General features: G+C 37.2%; 2 protein-coding genes and 1 long non-coding RNA gene across 3 annotated transcripts in view; all 3 read right to left on the reverse strand.

Annotated features, from left to right (window-relative positions):
• Positions 1-17,889, reverse strand: part of LOC309498669 (cytosolic phospholipase A2 gamma-like) — a gene marked incomplete at its 5' end in the record, with an annotated part of 161,069 nt that overhangs the window by 131,999 nt on the left and 11,181 nt on the right. The window lies entirely within an intron of this gene.
• LOC309499835 (uncharacterized protein) lies at positions 664-2,702 on the reverse strand. Its single transcript, XM_082171327.1, has 4 exons — positions 2,408-2,702; positions 2,068-2,135; positions 1,476-1,519; positions 664-1,145 (listed from the first exon to the last, which is right to left on the reverse strand). The coding sequence occupies exons 1-4, from the start codon at positions 2,685-2,687 to the stop codon at positions 1,088-1,090; spliced, it is 450 nt and encodes a 149-aa protein (XP_082027453.1). The 5' UTR covers positions 2,688-2,702; the 3' UTR covers positions 664-1,087.
• On the reverse strand, positions 4,205-6,368 carry LOC309499848. The gene is made up of 3 exons (XR_014206361.1): positions 5,125-6,368; positions 4,663-4,821; positions 4,205-4,275 (listed from the first exon to the last, which is right to left on the reverse strand). It is a non-coding gene; the product is annotated as an uncharacterized lncRNA (long non-coding RNA).

Consider the following 17,889-nt stretch of genomic DNA (forward strand, 5'->3'; position numbering starts at 1 on the left):
CCTTTCATACTAGTCACATGACAATAATACATTTTAATCACGACAATCAATTTTTTTCTTTTAAAAGTTTAATTTCTTGCCCAAAGCCAATAACAACACTTAAATAAGAAAAAAATATGCGGTCATAATTATGACCAGTGGGATTAAATGTGTAGCAAAGACAGGGGTTTCCCATGGCAATGATTATATCTCTCAGGCCAATAACAAGTTTTACAATGAATGGGTGATTTCATAACAGAGGATAAATCTTGACTACATTACCCAATTATATCAAAGCCCAGTGACGGGTGGGCGTGGCATGAGGCATCATTTAAAAGCATTGTTCTCGTATTAATAGTATTCAATCGCTGTCTTCCTTGTGTTCTTACCTACAGAAAAAGGAAGTACCAGCTTCAGATGGTTCTAAACCAAGGCCCAAAAGTATATTGGTCTATCCTCCCATACACACATTATAGATCTGACTGTGGGCTAATAGGTCATTTAGGGTAATGAATGATAATAATAATAATAATAATAATAACAACAACAACGTGGCTTTCTTACATTTTCAGCAGTAAACAGATCATTAAATGCATTAAGGGTGCATATGTTTTCTCTTAATCTAAAATAACAAATATAAACAATGGTAAAAATCAAGAGTATATGAAGGAACAGAGCCAGTGACATATTTCAAAACATTTTATGAGTCCACTCATCAAAAACAGATAATGTTCTGTACAAAGCAGCAACAGAAACAGAACACAAGAATAAACCAAACTGCTATGTCTTAACACTGAAAGACAACATTGCAAGTCATATAAGGCATCCATTTTACAACCTAGCAACAAAAAATACATCGGAACACACACACACACACACACACACACACACACACACACACACACACACACACACACACACACACACACACACACTTAGTCAAAAAATGGCTTGCTTGAAAACTCAGTTCCCAGTTTTGCACAAACAAATATATAGAAGCTTATTCTAATTATGAATTAATAGAACAAAACATTGCATATAAAAAGACAATCATAATACAAACACTGTTACTTTGACACTGAGGTTGAGAACACATCAAGAGATTTCTTCATGATGAACTTTGAATATTTTCTCTTGGCTCCCAGGAGTTTTTCCACTTTTTCCCACTGTAAGACAGCAAAAAATGTTAGTTACAATGCTTATTAATGGAATATAAATACTATCTTGGTTCTCAACAAAGGCTTGATAAAAAAATACTTCAAACTAAGAGTGGTTGAAAACATTAAAGAATAGATAAAAAAATAAAAAGCACACCACATTTCAAATTATATTTTAATTACATTGAAGTCTGAAGTCCTGATCAAACTGCAACTTCAGTTAAAACTGAATAAATGTTTTTGCAATGTAAATTTTTCTCTCTAATGTTTTTATATTAAAAAAAAAAGTTCCGTCAATTTTCTACAGTACAGAATATAAACTTCAAATAATATGCATACCATCCAGAGCAAGGATGCCACTGCACCAACACCTCCGCATGACCCTTAGCAGAAACAGAAAGAAACATGGGTTAATGTTAATGACATTTACTTACAACACATGAAGTTACAGTCATACATCTGCTGAACGGTAAATACAAAATTAAATCCAAGTGAAAATAAACAAAGTGAAATAAATAGTTAGTTGGACTAAATCTATCATAATAAGCATAATAAAACTTTAATTAATAATTATTAGCACAATTCAATTTATTACTATATTATCAATACAATTTTGTAATATTGTATACTGCAGTTATACTGCAGTTTTTATTTTTGTCACACTACCATTTCTATGGTTAAGGTTTTAAATTTGCACAACTTAAATTGTGAAGTAAAATATTTCTTATTACACGGTTTAACATTATAACACAAATTATATAAATACCTAAACCTTACATTAATCATCTAGTATATTTTGTAATGTTTCTTTTTTGTGCAAATACATTGCAATTACAACATACAAAAGTACAAAATAGTATTGTTGCTGTGAATGTTTTTTTTTAGAATGGGGGGGTGGGGTTATTTCAGTATTTTGCTATTTAAAACAAACCTCCCTGATTCTTTTCTTCAAAATTTTTTTGTAGGGGAAATTGGTTGAGTCTTTATGCATGGGGCATTCTGAAACAAATAAAAATATGGTTATAATTTGACACAAGTAAAATAAAAAGTTCAACAAACAATCAACTCTTGGTTTGGGTACGTTATGGTCACAACACTGAATAGCTTAATATAAATATGTTGCAATATGTGTAAAAGAAAATATTACAATATTTACATTTGTAGAATTCTAACCCAGCCTTTAAAAAAAACCAATGAGAAAGGCCATGTTCTTTTAGCTCTAAAAAGCTCTCATTATGTTAAAATAAAAAACAAAACAAATCCACACATACCTTTATTGTCTGCTTTCCTCTTTCTTTTTCTTTCTTTTCCTGAGGAAGATACTGGACCTGGACTGCCTAGCTCAGTGGACAGTTTAGAATAGGAAGAAAGAGTTGAGGCCGGTGGCAGAGAGGAGACCAGAGAAGAAGAAGGTAAAGGACTAGACTCAGAGAAGGTGAAAACAGGATGAGAAGCCAAGGAGGAAGATGCAGGAGGAAGAGTGTCAGACTCAGGACTGAGCAGAGATGAAGACTCTGATGCTGGGTCTGCTGATGGAGTCTCTGCACACATAAAAATAAATAAATAAAAACTGCTGGAATACACTATACAACTTGTAGCCTCTGTTCTGGGCACAATAAACTAAAATACATGTGCCTACATTGCTTAGGAAACACATAACCAAATAAAACAACATGGGCCGGTTTCACATACAGGGCTTATATTAAGCCAGGTTTAAGCCTTTCACCATGTCCTAACCAGACGCGATGCGATAAGATTCCAGCGACAAGCAACTTGCCTGTCCACACCAAAAGCGACGCGACTGCGAGATGCGTCAAAATCAATCAAAACCCACAGCCAATCAGAACAGCATGTAGGCGGGGCCGGGCTCTCGCTGCAAATGCATAGCACCAGGGTAAAGACTAATCTTGACGGCATTCGCAAGAAAATGTAACCTGTGTGTGTTACACAGGTTATGTGAAGTAGCCTACATAATGAAATGTACACTTATTACACCATTTAAACATTATTTAAAATACATAATGAGTCACTAAAACAATATTTGTCCAATAATAGACTTGTTTGTTCACAGTTTGAATGTTCTTGTTTCCCCATTCGTTTAATTTCAAGATCTGATGTGAATTCTCCATTGTTGCTTTTACAGCTACAAAGCTGGAGCACTGAATGATATTCAGAGTCACATTACACGCTTTTAACATTAAGTAAAGCACATAAACAGTATGTTTAAAGATTATCATTGCCACACTTTGTGTTTGTTGTTCCAGCGCGGCGTCACAGAAAAAGAGAAACCGTTTCTAAAATAGAATCGTCACATGCTGCCGTTGCGGCTGGTTAGGACAAAAAAATTTATTAATATGGAAGATAACCTTTTATCTCCTGTCGCGGTGTTGATCGCATGTACTAAAGACACGGTGTTTGTTCAATTAGGACATTTAAGTAACTTTAATAAATGTGCCCTATGGCAGCTGAAACATGCATTATAGTCTGGAACTAGCTTAAGCCTTGTTTGTGAAACAGGGAAAGTGTTTGATAATCATAGCCTGAAGCTAAAAAATAAATACAAATAAAAGTCTGGCCATCATACACTACATTATTTTCTGTGAAATGTTACTGCCCAGAATGTGTAGGCTGGCTCTGACTTCTAGCATCAATTTCTGAATTGAGGCAAAAATATGGGTAAAATTCATGTAGTGTATTCCAGCCTTAAGCTGCACAAAGACATACATGGTGTGAAATTGTAAAACCAATACACCATTACACCACCATGTACAGATACAGTTCATACAATGTGCTCACCTTAACAATATAGTTTACTATAGTATAGTATGTAGTAATCTATGGAAATAAATTGTAGAATTAAACAAAATATATTTAATGTATTTTGTTGTTTTCAAGGATGAAACATTTATGATTTTATGAGTGTAATGAGTGTCACTCTTAGGGTCTGCATTTGGACAGATATTATTATTTGGTGGGTGACAGGTGCAAAAAAAATAGTTTGCTGTACAAGAACATGTTAGTTAAATTGAATGAAACATTTTACCATTACCGGTGAGCAGAAATGGGGAATCTGATGCTAGGTCTGCTGATGTGTTAGTGGCAGAACTCTCTCCCGTGCTGCTTGGTGCTTTTATAGCCACTGTTGGATAAAAGAAACTGTGATGTGGACATGAGAGTAATAATAATTAAATAATAATTCAGCAAAAATAAATAAATAATAAAATAAAGTGTTATTGTGGTTTTATTATTTTATTTATTTGTTATTACGTTTAAGTCCACATATGGGTTGTTTTTATTAATGTAATATCAATTTAACATTATCAAAATAATACCCTGCTCAAGTTTTATTATGTAATTTCCCCTATGTAAAAACATTGGAAGTATTGTTTTTATATGCAATTTTTAAAACCTAAGGTGAGAAAAAATTATAATAATCATAATAATATATATATAATTGAGGATGCACTAATAAGCAATTAAATATGTGAAAATTCTGCATGCATTGCGCATTTGTGTTTATTATTACCATTAAGAAGACTTTCATACAACCTCTTTATGGTAAGAAAAGCATCCTGAGTTTCTTCTGTATCTTCCAAGGACAGAAGCACTCAGCAGAAAAACCATTTGAGGTTCTCCTGGCAAGGAGAAGGAGTGGGAACCTCTCTAAAAGCTCCCACTTGTGGAGCTGGAATAAAATTGAGACAGAATTATAAAACTAATAAGGGGGAGAGGGAGAGAGGGAGGAGAGAGAGAGAGAGAGAGAGAGAGAGAGAGAGAGAGAGAGAGAGAGAGAGAGAGAGAACTTCTTTATCAGACCTGAGTACAATGGAAACAAACAGATGTTACACCTAAGTCCTTATGCACTGAAAAAAGAATTGTTGAAGCTTTTGTATATAAATATAACAACGACATGTGTGTATAAGCTAAATATCAGGGATTATTTACAGTACTTACTATTTTATGACTAACATCTGAAAGATAAACCTACCAGTAGATTTGTTGCATCATAAACTTTGTTCACACTGCAGTTTTTTTTTTGCCGGTCAATCCATTCTTGGGAAAGCTGTTCCTTTTTTTTCTCAAGCTTTTGCTTATATGGCTGCTTGGCACTACAGTGTTGACATGTTTTGCTTGCAACTCCAATTTTTGTACTGCATATGTAGCAATCCTTTAGAGTAGGCATCTGTAAAAAGAAACATGAATGATATGTGTTATGAGGGGATAATAAAAAAAAAATTTCACCCTTTGTTGACAAGTCACAGTCTCCAAAAATATTGTTACCACAGTGACTTAACTTTCAAAACATTTAAAGAAAACTGAAACAGTATAATGCTACTCAGAACCTGGTTTTAAAAATTGTTTTATCAACTTAAAGGCGACATGAAATCAAAATATACCCGATTTACTTTGCTGGTGCATATTACTAGTCTTGAGGTGAACAATTCATTTATGCAAGTATATACACAGAAAAAAAATATGTTTGCCGTGGTAATCTTTCATCAAAATCTGAAAAGTTACTTTTGGTCTGGAATGGCGTTCCTTCTCTGATGATGTAGGTTTAACGGCTTGGGTTGGGAAACGCCTAACCACTCCCCTCAAACCGTTAGTCTGCTATGAGCAGAGATGGAGAAGAGGAGCGCTAGAGTAAAACCCTGCCCTCTGTTCAATATTCCCTTTCACATGCAACTTCCAGTTCACAGGGACTTTTTTTTTTTTTTTTTGTATTTGTATTTGTATTTGTGGTAGACTATTATTGAAAGCATCAGAAGAAGGCTATAAAAGAGGTTTTAGATCAAATGTCATAATACATAGTTATAGACTGTTGTTGACTTCTAAAACAGATATGAATGACACGTGAGGTATGTAGTATAACAGATCATAAAAACACGGACACATAGACACTAGTGATGCGCGGGTCGTTGGGTTGGGGCGGGTCATTAAAAACAAAATAAAATAAAAATCCATATGTTGCATGCAATGTCCAGCCTATATTAAATATTTGGGAATATCAATCTAATCATATTTTAGTAGGTTATTTGATATGGCCGTAGCAATGCAACTTGCGTGATTTCCCCAAACCTTTGGCGTCACGTGACACAGCTCGCGCAAAGCAGCTCCCGCCGCCAGCCACAACAACAAAGACGGAGAAATAAAAGTGAAGATGGAAGATGAGGTGCGGGAGAAATTGAGGTCGGGATTTTACATAATTAAAAGAAAAAAAGGTGAATGATGAATTAGAATGAATACAAACGCTGCTTTGTAAATAGTCTGTCCTCTAGCCTTGTCCTCTAGCCTCTAGAATGTTTATTCTGTTCCTGGTTTTGCACCTGTATAAAAAAATAAGAGACAAATAGCACAATGTTACAATGAATATATTGGTCATACAGTTTATAATTCTGAAGAGCTAAGAAAGAGAAGAGAGTTTTTCACTAAACGTTAACAATGACTATAAAGATCTATTCTATTCACACACACACACACACACACACACACACACACACATATATATATATATACACACACACACACGTGTGGAAACAATTCCATTCTAGTTATTATCATACATAATTCCATTATTTTATTACAAATATTTATTTTATTTGAAATAACAACTATTACATCTATTTTATTTATTGTTAATTATTAGTTAGGCCTATGATTATATTTGCAGTATTTATTTATTAATTTCCACAATTGGATATTTCTGGAAAATATTATCTCAAATATGAATGTACGTCAATTAATAATTAACTGAAACGTAGGCCTAATTCACATGTTAAATACTTTAAAATAGTATTTGGATGATCGAGTCAGATTAACGAAATATGGAATGGACGTTTTAACAAAATGTGTGGACTTTTTACATGGTCCCTTACACACAACGTTTCCAATTTCCGAACGATTTCACACTGTGATCTGGTCAAATGATTTGACCCTCATGTTCAAATAATGAGAAAAATAACGTCCCTTAATGATTTGACACGCGACGTATTAACGTCAGGCCTATTCAATCTTGAATAGACGATATAATTACGTCCAGTAACAATAATCCATCTCTTTTTAATAATGTTAAGTCGATAAATATGAATAAAAGCGAAGTTTAATGTCACCTGTGATGTTCACGCTGTAGGATAACTTTTCCATTTAACGTTAACTGTTAGGCTAACGTTACGTTAGATATTTCATTGTGTTTCTTATTTCATACGTTATTCTCAAGTAAAAACCTCTAACAAGTTAAAAAATCACCACAAAGCAAGATGAAACAGCACAAGCGCCTTGCACATTATTTTGTTCAAAAATTATCATATTATCAAGGTTATTATCAATATAGCCTACCTGTATTAGCCACGGATTAGCCATCTCGTAGAAAACCCACAATGCATCAAGGCGACTCTGCGTGGCATATCTCCCGCCGCCTATAGGGGCACTATTTTAGGAAATGATGCAGTGGGTCGTATTTAAGGAAAGGTGCAAACGACCATTATGGTCGTATAAGTTGGAGGACTTGTTGACATTAACAGTCAGCACAATTTAAACTTATTCACCAGACTGACCCAAACCTGCTTTGAGAAAATACTTACAAAGTAATCAGAATCAGAATCAGAATCAGAAAGAGCTTTATTGCCAAGTGTGCTTGCACCCACAAGGAATTTTTCTTGGTACTGAAGCTTCCAGTGCACATATACAAATACAAATACAACAAGAAACATAGTAATACAAATTCTAAGAATAAAATATATAAAAAAATAAAATAAAATAAAATAGTATAAAAAGTAAAAAAAAGGGGTCACAGTTGGGTTTAGTCTGAATAAACATTTACAGATTATGAACATATTTACAGTATTTTGAGAAGTATGAATAATATAAATATAAATATCACCTGAGTTAGAGAATATTACACTAGACAGTGGGAGTCTAGTGCATGTTACAGATTATGAACATATTTACAGTATTTTGAGTAGTATGAATAATATAAATATAAATATAAATATCACCTGAGTTAAGAGAATATTGCACTAGACAGTGGGAGTATTGCACTTGCAGGCATATGCCTTGGGGGGCATGTTAAGTGTTCAGAAGGGAAATGGCCTGTGGAAAGAAACTGTTCCTGTGCCTGGATGTTCTTGTGGCCAGTGATCTGTGTCGCCGTCCTGACGGTAACAGTTCAAACAGGGGGTGTCCAGGGTGAGTGGAGTCTGTGATGATTTTACCTGCTCTCTTCCTCACTCTGGAAGAGTACAGGTCCTGGAGGGTTGGCAGGGGGGCACCAATAATCCTCTCTGCTGTCCGGACTGTCCGTTGTAGTCTCCTGATGTCCGATTTGGTAGCTGAACCAAACCAGACAGTGATGGAAGTTCTCAGAGATGAGCTCCTGTCCACTCTCTCCCATACACTCAAAGAGGCATCTCAGAGTGACATCTCTCTTCTTCACTGCACTGGCACTTGGGTCCTAGTCAGTGCTTGAAGTGGGGGGAAAAAGGTGCCGGTACTCTCTAGTAAGGAGGGGGGCGGAGAGGGGGCAGCTGGGCCCTCATTCAATTATGGAATAATTTTTTTAAACATTTAAATATAGTCCTATTTGTGGAAAATATGTAATATTTGAGTTACATAAAAGCTTTTTATTTGTTTTCTTCCTAATTGTCCTTGAAATAGTGGTAAAAACAAAAAAAACAACAACAACAACAACAAAAACACCCCCAACACAAAAATGGTTTGGCCACTGATCAAAATTTGATGTCATTTGATTTGAAGTTCAGTACGCTCAAAATGTCCGGTGCTCAGAAAAGAGAAGAAGAGAAAAGGAAAATAGAGGCCTGGGAGATTTTCTAAACAAATATTTTAAAAAAAGGTGGTGACGGTGAAGCTGGAACTAGTAAAGTCAACTTAGAGCAAGGTACAAAACAGCGCAGCCAATACAATGTTCCCGAGCCTTGTCAGCGGTTTTCCTGCATTGAATTTTTTTTGGTGGCCGCCAAAGCAAATTTTTGTCCTGTGAAAGCCTTATTTGATCGGCGAGTGATAGAATAGAATGAGTGCTGATCGCCTGACAAGGCGCATAATGCTGGGTACACACCAAAAGATTTTTTACATCTTATAAGATTTTCAAAATGTGACAGACCACAAACATGAGGACAAAAAATCCTAGATTTAAGCGTTTTGCTCCTATAGTGTGTGGTGTGCCATGATGTGACAAAGACAGCACACCACACACAAACAGATTTTCAACCAGAGTCTCGACTATGAACACAGGAAATCTCGCAAAATATCGTGAGACTTCAGAATAAGCATGACGGACGATATGCAGGAAGAAATTGCGATAGTGTTTAGAATGATTTTCACAGAAAATTCACGTGAAAAAACCATTGTACCTACCATTATATATAACCTTTTATACAGAAATATATTCATTCTTTATTGTCTTTATTTATTCTTTATTGGATTTATTGTCTCTTTAGGAAAAGTTATTTAATCCCTCTAGTCTATAGAACCTCACTGAACCCTTAACACTCAGCTTTTTTTTTTTTATCTTTTTTTTTTTTTGATTTTAAGAATTATACAATTACAGTCAGGGGGGTACAAAGAGTAAAGCCGATAAACAAACATAAAAAGACATATACATAAACAGTAACAAACTTAAAAGTTAAACAAAAATTTGAAAATGTTTACAGATTGAAACGCACTTTGCAGCTTTCTTATTTTTCAAACCCAATATTGTGTTTAGGTATTGTAAAATTTCTGCTCTTAAAATGAAAAACAAAGGCTTGTTTCCTCGAAATTTACACTTATGAATACTAAATCTTAACATTAAGCTTCCTGCAAGTGTGTGTGTGTGTGTGTGTGTGTGTGTGTGTGAGAATGACCGTGTCTTCCATCATCTCGCTTTCTGATTGGATATTGTTTCGTTTCACGTGATAATCTCCAGAGTGTGCGCGTGTTTGTCCTCGGAGTTCCCCCCACACATCAGGATTTCTGATCGTAAATATTAAACATGTTTAATATTTACGATTCGCGATCGGAGCGGCTCCGACGTTCTTCCGAGCAGGTTCGGACACTCTAAACACACCTCACACCAAGGGAGAATCTGATAAAATAATCTGTTAAACCATCAAGATAATCGGGACATAGCTAGGATTGTCGGAAGGGGAGAAATCGGCCCAAAATCAGCCCGATTATCTTTTGGTGTGTACCCAGCATTACGAGCAGAGAGAGAGAGAGAGAGAGAGAGAGAGCCCCAGCCGCGCGCGCGCACTCACGTCTTCAACACGTCGAGCGCTGTCTTGCTCTCTCTCCCTCGCGCATATATTAATCAAAATCATTTTTGACATGATAGTAAAAGGTTGGAAGACCGCAGTTTCACGTGGAGCATTTGGAGATTTTTTTCTCTTCAGTTAACGCGGGGTGTGAATTGTGCGCATCTAGGCAAGGCAAGGCAAGTTTATTTATATAGCACATTTCATACACAATGGCAATTCAAAGTGCTTTACATAGAAGAAATTAAAATAATAAAAAGAAACAAGAATAATTAAAACAGTTTAGAAAAATCAAATGAAATACAATACATAGAAGAAATTAAAATAATAAAAAGAAACAAGAATAATTAAAACAGTTTAGAAAAATCAAATGAAATACAATACAGTACAGTACAGTACAGTCGGACGAACAGCGGCACAGTGCTCATTCAGTAAATGCACAGCTAAACAGAAGTGTTTTGAGTCTGGATTTGAATGTGACTACTGTAGGAGCACATCTGATCTCTTCTGGAAGCTGGTTCCAGCTGTGGCTGGCATAATAGCTAAAAGCAGACTCACCATGCTTAGAGTGAACCCTTGGGATTTCTAGCTGATATGATCCTAATGATCTGAGTGATCTGTTGGGTTTATATTCAGTGAGCATATCTGCAATGTATTGAGGTCCTAGGCCATTGAATGATTTATATACCAGTAATAATACTTTGAAATCAATCCTAAATCTAACTGGGAGCCAGTGTAAAGACCTGAGGACTGGTGTGATATGTTCATATTTTCTGGTTCTGCTCAGAATCCTGGCGGCAGCGTTCTGTATGAGCTGCAACTGTCTTATGGTCTTTTTGGGAAGGCCAGTGAGGAGTCCATTACAATAATCCACCCTGCTGGTGATGAAAGCATGCACAAGTTTCTCTAAGTCTTGTCTGGAAACAAAGCATCTAATTCTTGCAATATTTTTTCAGATGATAGTATGCTGATTTAGTTATTGCTTTGACATGACTACTGAAACTAAGGTCTGACTCTAGTGTCACACCAAGATTCCTGACTTGATGTTTAGTTGTTTGACCCCTAGAGTGAAGGTATGCGTTCACCTTGAGAACTTCATCTTTGTTTCCAAACGCAATAACTTCAGTTTTGTCTTTGTTTAATTGAAGAAAGTTTTGACACATCCAACTGTTGACCTCATCAATGACTAATTAGGAAAAAAAAAACTGTCTCAAGTGTTATTACTATTAATGTATTATAATAAAGAAAAAAGAAAAACTAATACAGACCTAGGGTAATGATGGCATTACAGGGTTGGAGTGAATTTACCAACAAAAATAATTTATTCATTATTGTTCTATTAACTAGGACCAGTGCTCGAAGTGGGGCGGTACTCACCGGTACGCAGTACCGGCACTTCTACATTTTACTCTTAAGCGTACCTGCACTTTTTCTTGCGTACCGCTAATCTAAGATTATCTCGTCCAGGGCAAGACTGTCAGCTGGCCTGCACTTTTGCATTGGCAAATCATGACATTTGAAATTTCTACAGTGAAAAACTAAACTTGGAGATATTGCAGGTACAACAACAATTTATTGTTTGTTATTTATTAACAACATATTTAAACAAGTCGTGCGTGCAAACGGAACTCCTCCAAGTCTGCAAGTCCAAAAATACAATTATGGTGAGATTACTACATTTTATTTAATTTAAATGCATTTATGGTGAAATTATTATACTTTCATGTCATTCTGTGTTAATTTTGACCACGAACCATGTGCTGTCACTTTAATTCAGCGCTTGCAGCACAGCAGAAATAGATCTGTGCGGAAATGAACGCTGCATTACTGTATACGAACCGCACCTGGAACGGATCGCCGGACCGCATCCGCATGCAGTGTGAAAGCTGTTAACATGGGTGCGGAAAAAAATACGCACTGCAAGCGGAGTATATGTGAAACGGGCGTGACACTGACGCTTTTTCTGTCAGTGGTAGAGTACCGGCTACATGCGAGAAGTAGCGGTACGCAAGAAAAAGTGCAGGTACGCTTAAGAGTAAAATGTAGAAGTGCCGGTACTGCGTACCGGTGAGTACCGCCCCACTTCGAGCACTGGTCCTAGTTAATAGAACAATAATGAATAAATTATTTTTGTTGGTAAATTCACTCCAACCCTGTAATGCCATCATTACCCTAGGTCTGTATTAGTTTTTCTTTTTTCTTTATTATAATACATTAATAGTAATAACACTTGAGACAGTTTTTTTTTCCTAATTAGTCTAATTAACAAACAAAACAAACAAAAAACACCCAGATAAGCAAGATAACTGAAAAACAAACTACTCAATTGATTAATATTGTATCTTTTAACTTTGTAACCACTTTTGCCCCACCTGTATCAGTTTCATCAACAAGTTTTTGATGCGTTGACCAGTTGCTCCTCCCTTGGCCCTAAAGAGCTCTAGGAGCTTTGGGCTGTGCTTGTCCAGCTGTGACATAAACGTTGCTTCCAGGGGAACCGCAGTACATCTTTGGAACTCCTCGTTTACCTGTAGGACAGCAAATGTTTGACTGTTATTTAAGGGGGATTAAAGATAAGCAGCATCTGAACTTTATGCAAAGCAGAAAAGTGAGTCTACTATCTCATGTCAAAGTCACAATTTCCAAAAAGTTCTCAGAAGTGAGTAGTGTCAGGAATAAACTAATGATAAGTCACTTACCTGGAATGGTTCGAAGAGGGCAGGCCATCTTTCCTTAAATTCTGCCACACCAGAAGACTTGGCAACCACTTCCTGTCTTCTCCAGCTGTATGTTCTGGCCATCATATCATTTGTGCTCCTGACAGAGTCCTTTGTCTGACGGGCAGCAATTAAGTCAAGTCTCAGATTCTCAAGGGTGTCATCTGTTTCACCATGTGGGTGTGAGGGCATGTAATTCACCTCTGCCCTCTTTGGTTTCTTTACATTTTTAGCAGCTTTTCGCTCATCATTTGACTTGTTTCTCAGTGAGTTTCTCAGGAGTTCAGTGCTTCCAAGTGCTTTCCGTTTTGTCCGGTAGTTTCCACACTTATACTTTAGGGTTTGCTGCCACCCATAAATTCCATTAAAAGATCCGGGCTCCTTTAAGCAGGGATGCTTTGCAACTAGTGCCTCTGCCACTGCACATCTCTGGGCATCATTGGGGTAAGCTGTGTAGGAAAACATGGCTTCAGCCAGGCACTCCAGGATGTCTGATTTGACACTTGGTGATGTCATTGTGGTGCCATCTCTTAAATAAATCCCGTTTCCTTGTCTTAAGGCCAGTTCAGTGTTGTGTGAGAAGGTTGGAATGGGAAACACAGCAGGCCATGGGCTCTGCCTTTCAGAGGGGGAGGAACTCAGAATGTCGGTATCCACTGAGTTCCCACTGAGACTCGAACACTCACCTAAAGAGCTGACATCAGAGGCATCAGGGGTGCTTTCCTGGGGAACAACCATCAACGTCAACACCAGCGGTGCATACACAACTTTAAGTGTGCATTTATCTTTCAGCTCATTGGTAGATGTAAGGGTGAAGAAGTCATCAAATTCCTCATCTTTGTATTGAAGACTTTATCTGTGGGGATGGAAAAATGTTCTTTGACAGCTGCAACCAACTCATCCACAGTTGAGGGTGTAACAGTATAAAACGTTACCCGTGTTTTTTTGTTGTTTTTTCCTCTGGCTATTGAATAAAAATGAGTATCTGGGTTTAACTTAATACCACTACAAGCCGCTAGAGGGCACTAGTGCAAGAGGGCTACCAAATATAAGCCTGAGAAAACCCATGAACAAGTCAGTTCAGTTTGGTAGAAGGAAAACCTCATGGTTAACTTTTATGCTACCTGCTAGCTGTTGGAAGTCCGTTTTTGAGAACTCGTAGAGTTTATGCTCAAATGTGAGTATTGTTTAACTGTATATTGATGTATTTGAAATGAATAATGTCTGATGTTATATTTTGCTTTTTTTGGTAGAAAGGACTTTTCATTATCAGTCATCATTGGACCAACTTGTCTTGTTGTGCTCTATTGCACTACGTTTGGAGGATCCGCTATACATCTCTGAGAAACGAGAGTTAAGGATCTGGGGGTTACCATTACTGATGGCAAAATGAGGCTTCCTGAACCACTGATACCTCACAGCCCATTGCTTTACCCAAAGGTTCATTACTCGAAGCTTCATTCAGCATTGTTCACTAGTGACACCTAGCTACTGTGCAAAGAAATAGCAGACAAATTAATTCATTCTGAACCAGTGTTATTAAAAAAAAGTATATTTTAGAAAAATATTTTTATAAATATTTTATTTTTATTTTTTTATTTTGTACTCGCTGTTGATGTCTGTAACCTTTCATTTGCAATAATAAAAAGACATGGGCAGACATTTGTCCATTACTGTGTATAATATAAAATATGTATCTTTCTCTGTCTGAATTTACTTGTGCAGAGTCACACACACAGTTAATTAATTATTAATTAATTGTTTGGATAGTGACAGTATGAACAACAACAGTGACACTGTGTTGAGTGCAGTGCTTATGTTGGAGGGAGTGTAATAAAGTAAACTACAACAGAATAGTCTGGAAGGAAGGATTACAATAGATTTTTATTGAGAAACAGAATTATTTCAAGTGTGTTGGGGTAACACACTTATTAAAAAAATCCCAGTGCCAGCTGGTATAAATGAGGATACTGATGCTTCTGTTGAGCCCAGCCCCAGACAGGGGAGGATTCCTCTTTCTTGCTGGCTCCATTACCAGGAAAAAGGAAGAGGTCACAAAAAGCAAACAAATCCAAAAGGGCAATCCAAATCAAAAAGCAGTCCAATCCAGATCCAAAAATCCAGAGCAATCCAAATAATCTTATCTAATTAATATAACAAGACTATAATATAGCTAGGCCTACTATAATTAATAATAACAATATACTATAACTATTCTAACCTGATAATGTAATAATATACAGCCCTAACACATATATGACACAATAACGACAATGACAATGATAGTTATCTAACGCTCTGACTCTTTAACACTACTACAGCTTTTACTACTGCTGACAACACCCACAAGGTGGCGCGAGTTTCGAACCCCCTGCATCCGGAGCGACACTCAAACCGAACCGATGACGTATCCACACAAACCGAGGCCTCGTTTGTCATTAGTCACGTGATTTTCACGTTAACAACACAAGCCTCGAATCGCGGCTTCATCTGGCACGCCCATTTTTTCTCGACACAAGCTCCGACGCCTCGGTTCAAATGTCACATCACTAGTTACCATACTGTAGCCATTGACTAACTTCACCTCACCTTCATTTTGGATTATTGGAGTATATCATTGCGTCGCTCTCAAATAACCTTGTGGATTTAAACTCCATCTCATCTCATCTCCATCTCCATCTCCATCTCCATCTCAATCTCAATCTCAATCTCAATCTCAATCTCAATCTCCATCTCATCATCATCTCTGCTCATCTAAAGGCTGGACATTGACGTTAAGTTTCATTTATTATTTTGTCACACCAACACAGAGATAAAGACTGTTTGTTTCAGTATATTTGTTTACTGTTGGAGGAATTATATAGTATGCACTTATGGAATAAAAAAAGGGAAAAAGGAATATTTGTTGAATGAAGTGGTTTTATTTTTCAGTACTGGTCAAATTTCTGTTGAACCTCCTCAGTGTAACACCTAAAAAAAAAGGGGGGGGGGGGGGGGGGTGATACAAGGGTATGCCTCTGCTGAGAGTGAGTTTCTTGACTTCATGATCGATGAGGACCCGGAATCTCACAGTTTGCTCCATGTCTAAGAAGAAAAAAGACAGAGAGGTATGTTAATCAACACAGGAGAGAGAGAGGTGAAATGATACTCAACACTGGAGACAGATGTGGCGCTTCAATGTCACCATTCGCTTTCCTGCAACAATATAGGCAGACAGAGGACATACATCAGTAAGGCGTCGTTGCTCAAAAAGAGTTATGTGGTCGATCTTCTCCAGATAATATCCACGATAGTGTTCATCATACCAGGATATCGGTGTTCTCACAATAAAATACACTCTTTCCCCGATAAGTGCAATTTGAAAAATCACTGCAAAATCAGGAAGACCTGCAGTAGAACCATAGGCCACAATCATGCCTTTTGAGTACCTTGTTCCCTGATAGGTGACTGTGTCAGCCAGCTGAACTTGGGACTGAGAAGGAGATATGCGCCTGATTGACTCCTGAACATTTACATGTAGGACATCCACTGGAACTGATGTTACTCTTACAACACTAGGAGCTGGCAAAAGTGTTGTGGAATGCAGGTTGTGGCTTATCATAAGCTGGTGCTTCGTAGCCAGGGACAGGAGAATGTTCTTGAAGTTGCCAGTATGCCTTACAATCCATTTAAACTGGTTGTGCTTTGCTTCAAACCGCATCGTCCAGAAAGCTATCACTGGTCCAAAAGCTTTTATCAATGCAGGATAGTGCTCTAAAAAGTGGTGCTTCGGGATTAAATCTTCATTAGGGAACACTTCATGGAATCTGTGTCGGTGTTCAGAAATGTTTGAGTCAAGATATGCAATGCTTTCCTCATTATGGACTGGACCCACAACAAGCTCAGTAATGTCTTTTAAAGACATCAGCAGAAGCCAGGCTGGATCATTCAAAGGTATCTTGTGCCCAATAATGAATGGCAACAGTCATATGAGGGCCCAATTTTCATGCGCGTTTCCTCCAATCTCTTTTCTTGAGGAGAAGGTAGCAGGCACTGGCTGAGGAGAGTTAGTTTTGTCAGCCCACTTATATGGAAACTGTGAAATAGCATTGTTAAGTTCACTAAATGTGAAATTTTTCTTAGAAATGAAAACACTGAAGCACAGACCCAGTTCCAAGGGAACAATCCCTTCAAAAATGTCATGTAATATGTCAGGTGGATAGCCAGTGACACAGTGGAAGTAGCTCAGATTTTCAGTCAATGGGCAAGCCTTTTTAACACCAAAACAGTGTGTCAAGGCAGGGTTTTCTGTGATAGTCAACACATGAGCTGCGTGTGCTTCTTGGGTGCGAGCAGGAAATGCACCAGACCTCACCTCCTTTATCTGAAATTCTGATCGCTGTCCAAGACAAAATCTGCAAATGAATGGTCCAGAAAAATGTTCCACTAACCCACAAATTGAGTGTGCCCCAAGATTGTCTGCAGCAACACAAAACACACTTCCTTTCACATTTTGTCCAACCGAGGAAATGTAGATGCCATCACGCTCCAAGATAGCAATGTCTTTTAACAAAGGGGCAAGCACTTCCTCGTAGCCAAATCTTTTGATGTCCACTGCTTTACATAAAAGGGCCAAGTACACAGAGCTCAGAGTTGACCGAGATGAGTGTGGAATGTTGCCAAACATCCAGTATACAGCTGTAATCTTATGCTTCTTTCTTGAAGTTCCCAGTGGATTGCAAATTTCAAAGTCATCAATGGACAGTACAAGTGTAATTCTTAGTTCTTCAGAATAAAAAGAATTGT

This window comes from Leuciscus leuciscus (assembly GCF_965113295.1).
Source record: "Leuciscus leuciscus genome assembly, chromosome: 5".
Lineage (NCBI taxonomy): Eukaryota > Metazoa > Chordata > Actinopteri > Cypriniformes > Leuciscidae > Leuciscus > Leuciscus leuciscus.